This window comes from Crotalus tigris, unplaced genomic scaffold (genome assembly GCF_016545835.1).
Source record: "Crotalus tigris isolate CLP2741 ecotype Arizona unplaced genomic scaffold, ASM1654583v1 scf7180000024346.1432988, whole genome shotgun sequence".
Taxonomy (NCBI): domain Eukaryota; kingdom Metazoa; phylum Chordata; class Lepidosauria; order Squamata; family Viperidae; genus Crotalus; species Crotalus tigris.
Genome location: NW_024100515.1, coordinates 582,883 through 599,367, shown reverse-complemented (window position 1 = coordinate 599,367; position 16,485 = coordinate 582,883). Strand labels below are relative to the sequence as shown.

Below are 16,485 nucleotides of genomic sequence, written 5' to 3'. Positions count from 1 at the left end.
TTTAGGCATTTGGAGGCTGGCCCACAATTATTCTCTTCTTGTCAGTAGACAAACTGGCAGCAACTGTTGTTATGTAACAAACATGCATGCCGTTAACAAATATGTATGACTTATATCAGAACTGCAACCAGAATTGGTGGTCTCAGTTATGGTTGTAACTGACTTTCCTGGTAGCATTCCTTAATTTGATTGTCCACGCATATGGAATCAGAAGAAAATATAAGAAAAGTGTCTTCTGGTTCATATTGCATCCAGTATTGAATTTTGTATCCAGTATTGAATTTTTGTGGTATTTTTACCCTATGCCATCTATTTGGTCATACCATAATAAACTGTAAGTATACTGTTTTGCACCAGGCACTACTATTGGCTCATGATAAAATTGCTGAACAAGAAATGCAACCCGAATCAGTGGCAGATGAAAAGATATACGAAAATGTTGGTGTGTATGGAGGAGAAACAGTTAAAATTGTTCGCATTGAGAAAGCGAGAGATATTCCATTGGTAAGTATCCTAAAATGTGATCTGGAAAAACATTGACTCTCATATTTTTTACAATGCTCAGTCTGATCATTATAGTACATTGTCTCAAAAAAGAGAATACAAAGCTCTCCCTCAGGTATATAAAAATGTGCAAATCATTTTCCCACTCTACAGATGGCTTTGTGGACTGATAAGTAATGAGTTTTTGCTCGTATTCTCAGATTTTCCTGAAAATTCTGATCTATTTTAAGTAGACTCAAGTGCTGGTTTCTTATATGTATGTTTCTGCATAAAATTGAATTGAAAATTGAGCATATTTTCTGTATTTATAAGGCACAGCTCTTAATCTTCCTCAATATATGAATATACTAAAGTTTAATACTTTATAATTCATTCCAGTAAACCGCTGTGCTTTAGATAAACTACACAGCAGGATTGTTTTCCTCTGCCACAGTACACCAGTTCTATAATTGCATTCATATTCATCACAGTATATAGGAACGATTGTATAAATGACCTTGGAAATGAGTCATTAAAAGAAATAAAATAGCTACACAATTTGGGAAAATGAAAAACCTGAGAAATAAACTCAAAATAATTGCTTTTATTCTATTTGGTACAAGGTTGGGTAAAAAGAAACTCTGATACCCTTTCACACTTGTGTTTATTATGCCTTATAAAAATAGTTTTGCTGGAGTACGTGTGATGTGTTTCCTGACCTGCCATGTCTTGAAAAGTTGACAGGATACATGCATCTTTACCATTATGTTACAACTCTTCTTCCCAAAAGGCACCTTTGTTTTGTCATTTTATACCCATATGATAGGATGAAGAAAGGAAAACAAAAAAAATTATATCTGGTTACTTTTTTTGGCTCTGTGAGCCACAAAATCTAAGTATGATATTGCACATTTATTAGTAGAGAGAATTAATGTTTTTTGTAATGATTGGCACACGATGCCATAATATGCTAATAGAAACTAAACATTATCTAAAAACTGTATTTTTAGTTTTTCTTTCTTTTCATTCTATTTTTAACCTCCTGAAAGACTGAAGAATATCATTGAAACACAAACATGCATGATTCTCTTACAGATTTTTCTGTCTTCCGGACTCTGTGGAATAGATCAGACCAATTTTAAGATGTCTGGACTTCAATTCCCAGAGTTCCCCAGCCAGAAAGGCTGATTGGGGAACTCTTGAGAGTAGAAGTCTAGACATCTTAAATTTACCATGGTAGAGAAACACTGGATTAGACTGACAGGTTGATCATAAGATGCCTGAGTGGTGGTTTCAGTCTGGTTCGAATCAAACTTCTTTTATTTCAGTTGTATTTCTCATCATCTCAGATGTTCACTTTCTATTACCCAGGGTGCTACAGTACGAAATGAAATGGATTCAGTCATCATTAGTCGAATAGTGAAAGGAGGTGCTGCAGAAAAGAGTGGGCTCTTACATGAAGGTGATGAAGTTTTGGAAATCAATGGAACTGAAATTCGTGGAAAAGATGTTAATGAGGTTTTTGACTTGCTGGTATGTTATGTCACTTATTTGATAGAGCCAGTTTTGGTATAATGGTTAAGGCATTGGGCCAGAAATCGGGAGTCCAGGAGTTTTAGTCCTGTCTTGGGTGAGAAGCCAGTTGGGTGACCTTGGGCCAGACACTTTCTCTCAACCCTAGGAAGGAGGTAATGGCAAACCACTTCTGAAAAACGTTGCCAAGGAAACTGCAGGGACTTGTCCAGGTGAACTGAGAATTGGATACAATTGAAAAAAGGGGTGGAGCAAAGAAAACCTTCTGATGTTATATTTAGTATGCCAATTGAAAATTGTTTCAAAGAATCAGTTCTTGGAGCTCCATCAATACTCATTTGTAGAAGTCAGAGACTTTGTTTAGACTGAACTTTAATGGCCATGCATAAGCTTCTAAGTTTCTATTAGTGGAATGTTTAAGTTGTAACTATTTCTGATTTAAATATGTTTTACCAGCCAAAATTTCCATGTATATCTTAAGACATAATGAAAATGGCTTTAACATCTGTATGTTGCACCAAGAAAGGCCGAGTATTATATTTTTAGCAAGGTACAGTACAAAACACAACACAATAAATACAAATAAATTGAATTGGTTTGAACCCAATAAACAAATGTTAACCCTAAAACAGCCAGCATAACAGTACATTAAAATATGCCTGGGATACAGCCTAGTGCAGGGGTAGGCAACCTTGGCTCTTTTATGACTTGTGGACTTCAACTCCCAGAATTCCTGAGCCAGCCTGAGCCACAAGTCATAAAAGAGCCAAGGTTGCCGACCCCTGGCCTAGTGCATATGCATCCCTAATCATTTAAAACAAGCATTCTACCTTGAATAAATGCCAGCTAAGTGACTTGGCCCAGTCACTTTTTCTCAACTCAGCTCATCTTAACAGTTTTATTTATTTATTAAAATAGTTATGCCACACATCTCACTGGTACAGATTATAAATAAACAAAGTGAAATAATAAATTATATCCCACTCTTTATTTGCAAAACAGTTTTAAAAGTTCTTTGGCCTAAAGAAGTGAAAACAATAACAGAATATGTATAGTGTCAGAATCCAGCAGATTAAAATATATTGGAATATTGACAAAAAGTTAATTCATAAATAAAAATCAGGGATACTCTGTCTCCGAAGTGTGACCTGAGTAATGGTGCCATTCCCATTGTTAAACTGCTTATGGTGCTAGGTCTGGTACACATGGCTGATTTTTAAAAGAAGAATAATGTAGCACTTTATATCAGAATCCATCCAAATGGAGTTGTGAAATCTCAAATCAGCATATAGAAAAAAGACAGTTGGGTAAGAACAGTAATTTACCAAGGAACCTAAGATGATTTAAAATTATAATTCATTGATGCTTTTCTTCACAGGCAGACATGCATGGCACTCTGACATTTGTACTGATTCCAAGTCAGCAGAGCAAGCCCCCACCTACTAAGGAGACAGTGGTATGTGACTGTATCAGATAATACTTCACATAACAGAGGTTCAGTTGATGCTTAAGTTTGTTTGTTTTTTTTAAAAAAAACCTTCTCTTTATTTATATTTGTTTATTTATAAATTTTATTGGCCTTTCATCTTACCGTAGAGTAACTCTGAGCAGCTTACAGTGATAAAAATGTATATATGTTAAAACAAAAATTAAACATTAAAAATCTAAGGACATGTTATTCAGAGTCACTTGACATTTCAAAAACTAAGGAACATCAGGCCACCCACTCCTTTATTCTTGGTTATAACAATCTAAAATTCACTTTTTGAATTTTACTTAGAATCCTACCACAATTTATTATTTAAAGGAAGTATTCGAGCTATATGTGAAGAAGAAATTTAATTTAAAAAGACTCTTGAGTCTTGTATATTTCTACAAGTGTCTGGAGCAGTAATTTGAAGAGCAAGTTTCTTTTCTAAGAGGCAGGAGAAAATGAATAGGAGAGAATGATAAAGGCTTTCTGGATTGTCATGTCCACATCTTAGGGTTTTCCTTAGTATCTGTTATCCCTTCCCCATGAGAAGCTTTAGGAGAAGTACAAGGGCTAGTAAGAGAGAAGCCTTCCTGTTTCTTAACATGAATGAATCTACTAATCGTGCATCCTGTAAGATGTAAAAGACTAGGATAGTCAAAACACCTCCATCTGAAACTGCCAAAGGGCATTCATGAGAATCACCAGTGCAGTTTCCAACCCTTGCACAGGTCTGAAGCCAGAATGCCAGAGGTCTAGTTAATCCATATCCTACAGAGCCATTTGTTTCTTGGCCCAACTATGTTCTCAGTAAACCCCTCCTCCATAAAGAATTTAAAATGGTAGAAATTGTTTAGTTTTGTTGGATTGAACCCTGATTTCTTGAGTGAGCAAACCAGTGCCTCTTTAAGGACTTCTGATAGCTCCTACTTAATCACAGGTGAGATCCAACTTTGAGTCTCCTGCCATACTGCTTTAATTCATCAGGTGGGGGACAGATCCAGTTCACAAGTAGCAAAGCTAAGATTGCAGAGGACTGTTCATTTTGGAAGATCTGTGGGCCCCAAAGCCTCCCAGATAATACTACAAGATGTTACTTCTAACATTTCTATAGATTCTATCCATCTTCTAATTGGGAACGCATGCAAATAATTTTATCTATGAAGTTCTCAGCCAGACAATAGCAACTTAACGCTGACTGGATCTTCCAGCCTATCCTTCCCCAGAAGAATCCAGAACACATTAGCTGCCCAGCAGCCCATGCCCTTTTTACTACAGCATAGGTTTGAACCTGGGCTCCTGCCAATGTCAGGTTGCATTCACTTCTTGAGCATCATTCCAGCTGTCTCTTTGCCTACTTCACTTCACAATGCTCCTCAATAAATCAAAGAACTGCATCAGTGGGCAGGGAGTACCTAGTCAGGACCTAGCTGTTAAGTACCCTAGTTCAGGGGTCTCCAACCCCTGGGCCGGTCCACGGCATGCCACCAACCAGTTCACACAAACAAGCAAAGCCCCATCTGCAGAATGCAGGCAGCACACAAAACCATGCCCCCTCCGGTCTGAGGAAAAACCTCCACAGGACTGGTCCCTCCCTAGTACCCAAAAGGTTGGGGACCTCTGCTCTACTTGTCTCTATATTCCAATATTCAACAAGGAGCCTAACAGAAGACTTTCCAGGTTCCTGGGGAATTCTAGGAAATCTTTTAACTCCATCAGATGATGTGTCCATTGGGAATTTTAATCCATTTTTTAAGTAAGGGTATTTAAAAAGGAGGGGGAATGTCTTACTAGAAATTAATCATTAGAATTGCCTATCCACTTTTGTGTTTGTATATTTTTGTGTCCTAGATACATGTGAAGGCTCACTTTGACTACGATCCTTCTGATGACCCTTATGTCCCTTGCAGAGAGTTAGGGCTGTCTTTTCAAAAAGGAGACATACTCCATGTGATCAGCCAGGAAGATCCAAATTGGTGGCAGGCTTATCGAGATGGAGATGAAGAAAATCAGCCTTTGGCAGGCCTCATTCCAGGTAGTTAATATTAAGAACAGCAGACAATTCACAGAGATGTTCATAAAATATTCCCCCCCCTCCACTCTCAATGCTTCCTATTGGTCTCTTGAGCAAAGAAATGTTTTATTTTGTATGATGCCTTCTAATATAATACAATCATTATCCCTTTTTTGAAGAGTTGATAAAAAGCAGAAGCAATAGCACAGTTAATACCAGCAGTTTATTGGCCTGATGTTCCCCCTAGGTTTTTAATCATGAAAACATAATGTTTGGTTATGTGCTTATTTTATTGTTACATCTTCAACAATAGAATCATATTTTAAAACTAGTTTTTTCTGTATATTTGAAATGTAATCAATAATATTGGAAATAGAAAAAAATATGTGCAAGTGCTATTGGTCTTAAATAAAATATGTATAACGTGCATTGAAGTTACAAAGGGAATGCTTGCTGTAGGGCAAAGGCTTGCAACTGAAAGGGCTCCTGCGTTATACAGTATAGCAAATAATAAATTTAGATTTATTCATGTTTATAATGTTTCCTTAAGAATACAGCAAGGCAGAATGGACCTATTAATAAACTTTAGTTTGGGAATTTATTATTTAAATTGCTACAAATGTACTTTTTCACAAGAACAAGAGCATTCTACTATTGTACCATATTTAATGACTAGCAAAGTATTAGAGCCCTTTTTATTGCTCCTTTAGGTGAGAGAACAATACAGTGAAAATAGATAAACCTATAATTAATAAATCGCTAGAGAAAGCAATTAAGTTTGGAAGAGTTAACGGTAAAAGGAAACTAGGCCGCCAAAGAACATGGTGGCTGGACACCATGAAAGCTGACAGAAGCCAAAGCATAGAACAATTCAAAGAAACAGTGCTTTTTTGTTAAAAAAAAAAAAAAAGGTGCTGGAACTCACACATGTCATACAACCCGCCTTGCCTACCCTACAAGGTTCCATCCAAAAGAGGTGCCAGAACTCCGTTCTGGGCGTTCTATGACAAAAAAAGCCCTGCAAAGAAGTAATGCAAGATTGGAAGATGTGGGGAGGCCTGGCCCATAGAATCTCCAAGAGTCAGACATGACCGAATGAATATCATCGTTATTCATCAAAACCAAAAAATTGACATAAAATATAATAAAATTGCATAACATAAATTAATAAAGTAACATCTATTTATTAAATTTATATGCCTCCCATCTTATTGTTGAATGGCTCTGGGTGGCTTACAACATCATAAAACAGTGAGATAAAATATTAAAACATTAAAAACATTGTTAAAAGTGAACAAAAACTGAGTTTAAAAAAGGAACGAATACATACATGGGGTGGAGATGGGATCTTCTCAACCTGCTAACTATCTCCAATGAGGGATGCCCCGCCCCAACCAGGACCCCAGACTAATTGGCATAACCAGGTCTTCAGGCCTTTTCAGAAAGCTAAAAGGATGGGGACAGATCCCGTAGGGCACAATGTTCCACAATAGGCTCTTCTGGACCCCCACCAGCCAAAGTTGCTTGGCCAACAGGATCTATAGCCAGCCTCTTCTGCCAGAGCAAGTGGGGTGGGCCAATCCCATAATACACAAATAGTTTCATAATTAATTTGAATCTGAATCCATTTTATGTCATTGTCTTGACTTGCCAAATAGAGAAAAGAAAATTGCTCACAGGGTGAGAAGCATATTCTTTGTACAGTTTTATGAAAGATACATGTTTAGTAATTTTTTTTCAAATATTTTCAGTGGCAGTTTTCTTTGAGCCTCTCTTGAAATGCTCTCAAAATCACATAGTTTATTATTATGAGAAAGATACTGTTATGTTCTCTCAGTGTTAATTCTTATACGTACTTTCTTTCATGAAGGAAAAAGTTTTCAGCAGCAAAGAGAAGCGATGAAGCAAACTATAGAAGAGGACAAAGAGCCAGAAAAATCAGGTAAGTGGAAGACTTCAAAAATACTTGTGTTAACAAGTTTAGTGTTTTTCAATTGTCTTAATAGTTGCAGCAGATAGATGGATTTATTATCTGGACAATTGATTTGTCTTAAGAGGGATGATCGGGTTTAAGTATCCCCTTTCTTTTAAGGAGATACTACTCAGTGTTTTTCAAATTTGGCAACTTTAAAATGTGTGGACTTCAACTTTCAGGACATGCTACCCTGAGAATTCTAGGAGTTGGAAGTCTATGTATCAACTTTAACAAGGTCTATCTTAAGTGCAATTCTTATATGCAATTTTTCTTAACAAGCATTGTTTAGAAAAAAACAATTAAAAAGACCAAGTTCAGTAACTGACTGTTGTTTGGTTGCTTTTAGGGAAGCTTTGGTGTGCAAAAAAGAACAAAAAGAAACGGAAGAAAGTTTTGTACAATGCCAATAAAAATGATGGTAAGAAAGGGTTTCAGCTGACTTCAAGATATTTTTTTTCTAGATGAATGAATTGTTAATGAGATATGGTGCAGATGGTCCTCAACCTGCAACCACGGTTGGGACCAGAATTTTTGTTGCTAAGCAAGGTGGTTGTTAAGTAAATCGCACCCAATTTCAGGACCTTTTTTGCTACGGTTGTTAAGTGGATCACTTCTGTTATTAAGTAAATCATGTGATTGTTAAACAAATCTGGCTTCCACCATTGACTTTGCTTGTCAGAAGCCGGCTAGGAAGGTCATAAATGGTGATCCATGACCTCAGGATGCTAAACTATTATAAAATACGTACCGGTTGCCAAGTGCCCAAATTTTGATCATATGGCCCTGGGGATGTTGCAGTGGTTGTAAGTGCAAGGATTGGTTGTACATTTTATTTTTCAGTGAATGGTTGCTAAATGAATGGTTATAAATCAAGGTCTACCTATATACAGTAACTATTCCCTTTTTTTGTTTTATCAAAGTATATAGTTATGATAGCTCAGTTGCTTATTTTAAAAATAAATTAGTCATACAGAATCATTTAAAATATTTGAAATATTTTTTATATCTTCTCGTCTCTTGTTCTTTGGGTTTTGACCACATTTATGATTACCACCATATTGTACAGTAACTCTTATTTGAGGGTTCAGTGTCTCCATAGCAGTTCAGAAATGATACTAATCTTCAGGGATGCATGTAGTCCTCAACTTATGGCTACAATTGGGAATGGAAGTCCCATTACTTAGCAGTGCAATCCTTAAGTGAGTCGTGCCTGATTTTGTGATCTTTTACCTGGTTGTTAAGCAAATACAGCTTCCTCTATTGAGGAAGCTTGTCAGAAGCTCCCTGAGGAAGTTGCATATGGCAGTCATGTGACCTGAAATGTATTTTTGATGTGACCATCAAAAATACATGCTGGTGCCTGACTTTGATCACATGACTGTGGGGAATGCTGTGATGGTCATAAGTGTGAGGACTGGTCATAAGTCACTTTTGTCAGTAATGTCATAACTTCCAATGGTCATTAAACAGATGGCTGTAAATTGAAGACTACATATATGAGTATTTTTTTTACTCAGGATCAAAAATTTGGATAGGAAATAAATCTTCTCTTTTGACAGTGACTCTTCATGTTGTGAAGAAAGATGCCAAAAAGCATGTGAACACAATTCCACATCTAATATTTTGAATCATTATTTGAATTAAATAATTTTCTTAATCTATTAAAGGCATCTCAGAGGACTTTTATTATTAATTTAAATCTCAACCGTGTCAATCTATATCAAATATATATATATGTATATATATATGTAGGTCTTTGGTTGTTCGGGTTTTCTCCCACGTAAAATTGGAAGTGTCTTGGCGACGTTTCGACGAAGTCCCATTCGTCATCTTCAGGCTGGTGCTTTCAGCTTCGTGCCTCGAGCAGCAATGTGTGGTCTTAGCTGTTTCTTCCTTTTAACTGCCAGTGGGGGTATGAACTGATTGGGTGGGAGCTTGGCTGTGTTCTGATTGGGTGGAGGTGTGTTCTGATTGGTTAGGGGCGTGGCTGTGCTCTGATTGGCTGGGGGGTTGGCTGTGCTCTGATTGGCTGGGGGGTTGGCTGTGCTCTGATTGGCTGGGGGAGTGTTCTGTTTGGTTGTGCTCAGGTTAGTCTGAGTTGCAGAGGGATTCAAGATTTTGGGCTGCCCTGCCATTCCTTGGCTTTGCGTTCGTGGTCGTGCTTCCTCTTCATGGAGGGTGTCAGTTTGCTTCATGTATGGATTGGGGGGGTTTAAAGTGGCTAATGATGCAGCTGTGGTCTGGCTTCTGGTTTGTGGTCGTGCCTCATAGTCAGTGTGGCTTTGGGTTTGTTTTTTGCGTGGATGTTTGGTGGTGACCTCCTGTGTGGTTTTTGTGAGTGTGGGTCTGGTATCATTTTTTGTGTTAGGGAGTCGTTTGTCAATGAGGGCGGGTTTCCAAATGGCTGGTAGGCGGGAGGTATCATCTCGCTTGTTCATGCTGTGTGGGCGTTTTTCTATCTCGATGGCTTCTCTGATTATTCTGTTATTAAAATGTTCACTTTTGGCAATGGTTCTGGTATTTTTAAAGTCAATTTCATGTCCTGTGGCTTTAAGGTGTTGGACCAGGGAAGATGTTGGTTCCTCTTTTTTGACTGAGTTCTTATGTTCTTCAATGCGTGCACTTATTCTTCTGTTGGTTTGTCCGATGTATGTGGTGGGACAAGTGGTGCATGGGATTTCGTATACTCCTTGATTTTCTAATTCAATTTTATCTTTGGGGTTTCTAAGGATGGTGGATATTTTTCTGTTTGTGCAGAATGCTGTTTTGATGTTGTGTTTATGGAGGATCTTACTGATTCTGTCTGTGATGCCTTTTATGTATGGGAGGATGGCTTTGCCGTTTTCTTGTTCTTTGTCTTGGATTTTAGTGGGGGTTTCTTTTTGGATTAGGTTTGTAATCTTATTTCTATGGAATCCATTGGATGTTAGTACATTGGTGAGAGTGTGTAGTTCGGGTTTTAGGTGTTGTTCGTCAGCTAAGCGTTTTGTTCTGGAGATGAGTGTCTTGGCTACAGAGTTGATCTGTGCTGGGTGGTGGTGTGAGAGAGCGTGCAGATAGCGGTTTGTGTGTGTTTTCTTCTGGTAGATGGTGTGTCCTAGGGAGCCATTGGATTTCTTGTAGACTAAGACATCCAGGAAGGGAAGTTGGTTGTTAGTTTCTGTTTCCATGGTGAACTGTATTTTGGGGTGTAGGCTGTTGAGGTGTGTGAGGAAGTTGTCCAGTTTTTCTTTCCCATGTGGCCAGATTATGAAGGTGTCGTCTACGTATCTGAGCCAGAGTTTGGGTTTGTGATCCAGATTTTTCTAGAGCTTGGGTTTCAAAGTGTTCCATGTAGAGGTTGGCAATGACAGGTGAGAGGGGTGATCCCATGGGTGCTCCTTCTGTTTGTTTGTATTTTTGTCCATTATAGATGAAGTATGTGTTGGATAGGCAGTGGTTGGTCAGATCTAAGATGTGTTTGGGGGGGTTATATTTGTTTTGGATAGCTGTCAAGGAGCACCCATGGGATCACCCCTCTCACCTGTCATTGCCAACCTCTACATGGAACACTTTGAAACCCAAGCTCTAGAAAAATCGGATCACAAACCCAAACTCTGGCTCAGATACGTAGACGACACCTTCATAATCTGGCCACATGGGAAAGAAAAACTGGACAACTTCCTCACACACCTCAACAGCCTACACCCCAAAATACAGTTCACCATGGAAACAGAAGCTAACAACCAACTTCCCTTCCTGGATGTCTTAGTCTACAAGAAATCCAATGGCTCCCTAGGACACACCATCTACCAGAAGAAACACACAAGAAAACACACACAGATCAACTCTGTAGCCAAGACACTCATCTCCAGAACAAAACGCTTAGCTGACGAACAACACCTAAAACCCGAACTACACACTCTCACCAATGTACTAACATCCAATGGATTCCATAGAAATAAGATTACAAACCTAATCCAAAAAGAAACCCCCACTAAAATCCAAGACAAAGAACAAGAAAACGGCAAAGCCATCCTCCCATACATAAAAGGCATCACAGACAGAATCAGTAAGATCCTCCATAAACACAACATCAAAACAGCATTCTGCACAAACAGAAAAATATCCACCATCCTTAGAAACCCCAAAGATAAAATTGAATTAGAAAATCAAGGAGTATACGAAATCCCATGCACCACTTGTCCCACCACATACATCGGACAAACCAACAGAAGAATAAGTGCACGCATTGAAGAACATAAGAACTCAATCAAAAAAGAGGAACCAACATCTTCCCTGGTCCAACACCTTAAAGCCACAGGACATGAAATTGACTTTAAAAATACCAGAACCATTGCCAAAAGTGAACATTTTAATAACAGAATAATCAGAGAAGCCATCGAGATAGAAAAACGCCCACACAGCATGAACAAGCGAGATGATACCTCCCGCCTACCAGCCATTTGGAAACCCGCCCTCATTGACAAACGACTCCCTAACACAAAAAATGATACCAGACCCACACTCACAAAAACCACACAGGAGGTCACCACCAAACATCCACGCAAAAAACAAACCCAAAGCCACACTGACTATGAGGCACGACCACAAACCAGAAGCCAGACCACAGCTGCATCATTAGCCACTTTAAACCCCCCAATCCATACATGAAGCAAACTGACACCCTCCATGAAGAGGAAGCACGACCACGAACGCGAAGCCAAGGAATGGCAGGGCAGCCCAAAATCTTGAATCCCTCTGCAACTCAGACTAACCTGAGCACAACCAAACAGAACACTCCCCCAGCCAATCAGAGCACAGCCAACCCCCCAGCCAATCAGAGCACAGCCAACCCCCCAGCCAATCAGAGCACAGCCACGCCCCTAACCAATCAGAACACACCTCCACCCAATCAGAACACAGCCAAGCTCCCATCCAATCAGTTCATACCCCCACTGGCAGTTAAAAGGAAGAAACAGCTAAGACCACACATTGCTGCTCGAGGCACGAAGCTGAAAGCACCAGCCTGAAGATGACGAATGGGACTTCGTCGAAACGTCGCCAAGACACTTCCAATTTTACGTGGGAGAAAACCCGAACAACCAAAGACCTACATACAAATACCCGCGAAAACCTCAGAAAACAAATATATATATATATATATATATATTTTAGGTTTTTAGGTTTTGCTAACAAAGAATAAAGAGAGAATGGTATAGCTATTTCGGGTTCCTTTAACCCTCCATTCTCTCTTTATTCTTTGTTAGCAAAACCTAAAAACCTAAAAATGTAAAATGATGTCGCAGTTAGTGACTGCTGCTTGTGGATGGCTCTAGATTGAGCTGATACAGGCAAAAGAAAAAGAAAAGAAAGAAGATTTCTTTCTCCCATATCTGGGCTGACAGGGTGTTCATTCAAGGTAAAAAAATATATATATATATATATATGCGATTAAAAAGGTTAAAAATATGAACCCTGGGAATATTCATGGTGAAAATATAAAATGAACACCAGGGTAATAAAAACTGTAAAAGTTTTTAATAAATTAAAACTATAAAAGTTTTAAAAAGCGCCAAGCTTTCGCCGTCACCTGCCGGCATCCTCAGGGCTGGCGCGCCAGAGAATGAGTTTTTATTACCCTGGTGTTCATTTTATATTTTCACCTATATATATATATATATATATATATATATATATATATATATATATATATATATATATATATATATATATATATATATATATATAATAAAAATACAAATAACTTACTACCACCAGGAGGATCCAAGTAAGAAAATATTTTAATAAAACCAAGCTTTCATTGGGCACTCCCAACATCGTCAGGGTTAAAAGCCAGTTAGAGAAAACACCTTAAATAAGGTTAGCTAACGCTTGCGCCCGGCTCCTAGAACGCATCATTGGTCCTAGCTAATTAATCTGTGTTCTGGTCGTTTCTGTGGCGTTTGCACTCAGCCCTCTTATATCACTCTTTCGAATACTCCTGCTTGTCCTCTCAATATTACTTCTTAGATTCGTTAGAATCCTTTCACCCTCTTCCTCTTCAGTGATATTTACTCCCATATCACCTTTCCCTCTGCTATGGGTTATGGGGGGGGTCATTCGATTTTATACTCCCATATGTTTCATTAAGATTCCAAACATCTTTTCCCATCTCCAATTGCATGTCGATGGTCTCTCTTTGCTCCCCCTCTCCCATCCTCTTCCCCTTCCTTATATGGGCAGTATTAGTCCGGGTATCATGCAGCTCAGCACCTCCCCCTTTGCCCCCCACCTTAGCGCTCTCCATGTCAACTGCCCCTTGCTGTCCTGTCCATTGCTGGCAGTTGTCACCCCTATTTGGGGCGAATCCCTTGTACGCCATGGGGGAAGCCGTCAGTTGTGGGTGTGAGTATCTCCCGTCCGTAATCTTCCGCTCGCTAACAGGGCGAGGGGGGGAGAGATCTCCCTCTCTTTTGCAGCCCAAGCGAGTTGTAATTCGGCAACTTGGTTTTATTAAAGTATTTTCTTACTTGGATCCTCCTGGTGGTCGTAAGTTATTTATATTTTTATTATGAATATACCCAGGAGTCACATCTTTACGGACATTATTAATTATATATGTGTGTGTGTGTGTCTATATCTGAAGCCACACAATACGGCTTATTAATTACTAATAAAAAGCTTTTTGAATTATGTGCACACTGCAATTTATCAGCATTAGCAACTTGTGATATAATACTTCACAATACATGCACCCACATTTATTGCATGAATAACACAAATGTTGTATTGTAATACCTATATAGGCATTGTTCTATAATATGCATACTACTTTCTTGGTCAAAGTTGACTAGGAAGGCACTATGCATATTATAACACATAGGTATCTGTCTACCTATCATTTTCTATCATATATAATTGTAAAAAATAGCTGAGTAGCAGCAAAAGAAATGAGAGAAAACACTTCAAATTATTATTAAAATCCAAACAGTTCTGATATTTGCAAAAGTAGAATTTATATTTATATTTCTCAACTAGTCAGTCTTGCAACAATTTTTAATTTTTTTAGAAAAGAATAAGCTTTTTAAATTTGTACATTTGTTTTGGGCTTTCTTTTTGAAGATTATGACAACGAGGAGATTTTGACTTATGAAGAAATGTCACTTTATCACCAGCCAGCAAATAGGAAACGACCTATTGTCCTGATTGGTCCCCAGAACTGTGGTCAAAATGAACTGTGGCAAAGATTAATGAATAATGAAGCTGACCGATTTGCTTCTGCAGTTCCTCGTAAGTTGACATGTTTCTTAATATGTCATTTTCTAGCTTAGTACACTTGACATATAATGATATTGAGGGAAGATGCTTTAGACTTCCTTAATTGTGTATTTGTTATATATGTAATTAATAAACATGAAGTCATCATAAAGAGAAATTTGTCAATCTTATTCACAAAAACATCACATTACTAATTAATCATTTCTCATTTTTAAGAATGTATTGTTATTCTGTTTATGTTTCAGTAATTTCAATTACATGTGTCATTCTCAGCATCCTGTGTTCAGCAGTGTTCTTAATTCAGCTGCATGTTTGGAAATGTGCTGTATATGACTGGATATATGCCAGTTGCATGTAACGATTTTTGAACCCTTTTAAAGAACCGGAATCTTTTGGATTTAAAACTAAAAGTTATGAATTTAGCTCAAGGAGGCTCGGCTGAAAAAAGTTTTTTTACAGCTCTTTTTTCATAAAGTCTTGAAAACTGATACATTATAATAGTACCTTCTTGCTCAAGATTTATTAAGTTTCCTTATTGGTCTTTTTCAGATACAACACGAAATAGGAGGGATAATGAAGTAGCCGGCAGGGATTACCATTTTGTATCACGGCAAGTATTTGAGACTGATATTACAGCAGGAAAGTTTATTGAGCATGGGGAATTTGAGAAGAATCTGTACGGTACCAGCATAGACTCCGTCCGGCAGGTGATCAATTCTGGAAAGATATGTCTCTTAAATCTTCATACACAGGTAATGACATAGGTTTTGGATTCTAAATTTTTTAATTGTGTTTGTTTATATCCTATTTTTACAAATAATTCAAGATGGAGAACATATCCAATACACTTTCCTCCTCTTATTTTCTCCACAACAACCCTGTGAGGTAGATTGGGATGAGAAAGAGTGACTGGCCCAAGGTCACCCAGCTGGCTTTCATGAATGGCTAAGGGGGACAAACTCATAGTCTTCTGCTTTCTAAGCTGCTGCCTTAAGCACTAGACCAGGGGTAGGCAACCTTGGCTCTTTTATAACTCGTGGACGTCAACTCCCAGAATTCCTGAGTCATAAAAGAGCCAAGGTTGCCTACCCCTGCACTAGATCAAACTGGCTCTCAACTTCAGTATAGTTTTGATTTAACTTTATTGTACTGCGATGATTAAGAAACATGAAATTGTTTCTGCTTTGTTAAGAAATTTAAACATCAGTTGTTAACTTTGCATAGTTAAAGCTAATTTGTGTTAAGAATCCTTTTATGTGACAGTGAAGCTGAAAAACAACTAGTTGAACACAGTTGCCTTAACTTTTTCTTTGGAGAATACCTTTTGCAAGTTTCCATATTCCAGTTCTTAATCACCACACACACTGGAAGTTGTATATCCCTGTAATATATCTTAGTCATACCCCAATATATCTTGGTGTATATGTAGCAGTATACTAGCAAGAAATCTGTGGACTTTAAAAAAAAAATTTAACAGTCAAATTTAGGAGAGGATTAATTTTTTAGGGAAGCTTTATATTTTTACCTGCTAGTCTTTATGTTATGGGCTTTGGTAAGTTTCATATTTAAAATTTAAAAGAGGATGATCTTGTACAATCTTGAGTTCCTGAAAAAGTCATGTCCAAATCTAGATTTATTGTAATATTAAAGTACTTTCTATTGTTATACTACTAATATATTAAAGGATTTTTTTCATTATATAGCTTTTAATCATAACTATTGTACTTCTTATGCAATTTTCTGTAAAGT

General features: G+C 37.9%; 1 protein-coding gene across 1 annotated transcript in view; it reads left to right on the top strand.

Moving 5' to 3' along the window:
* Positions 1-16,485, top strand: part of MPP5 (membrane palmitoylated protein 5) — a 60,449-nt gene that overhangs the window by 41,727 nt on the left and 2,237 nt on the right. Inside the window, exons 5-12 of the mRNA XM_039326903.1 lie at positions 358-504; positions 1,855-2,016; positions 3,395-3,472; positions 5,339-5,522; positions 7,372-7,443; positions 7,823-7,894; positions 14,581-14,748; positions 15,286-15,488. Coding sequence (XP_039182837.1) covers positions 358-504; positions 1,855-2,016; positions 3,395-3,472; positions 5,339-5,522; positions 7,372-7,443; positions 7,823-7,894; positions 14,581-14,748; positions 15,286-15,488 — 1,086 coding nt within the window. The remainder of the gene's footprint in view (positions 1-357; positions 505-1,854; positions 2,017-3,394; positions 3,473-5,338; positions 5,523-7,371; positions 7,444-7,822; positions 7,895-14,580; positions 14,749-15,285; positions 15,489-16,485) is intronic.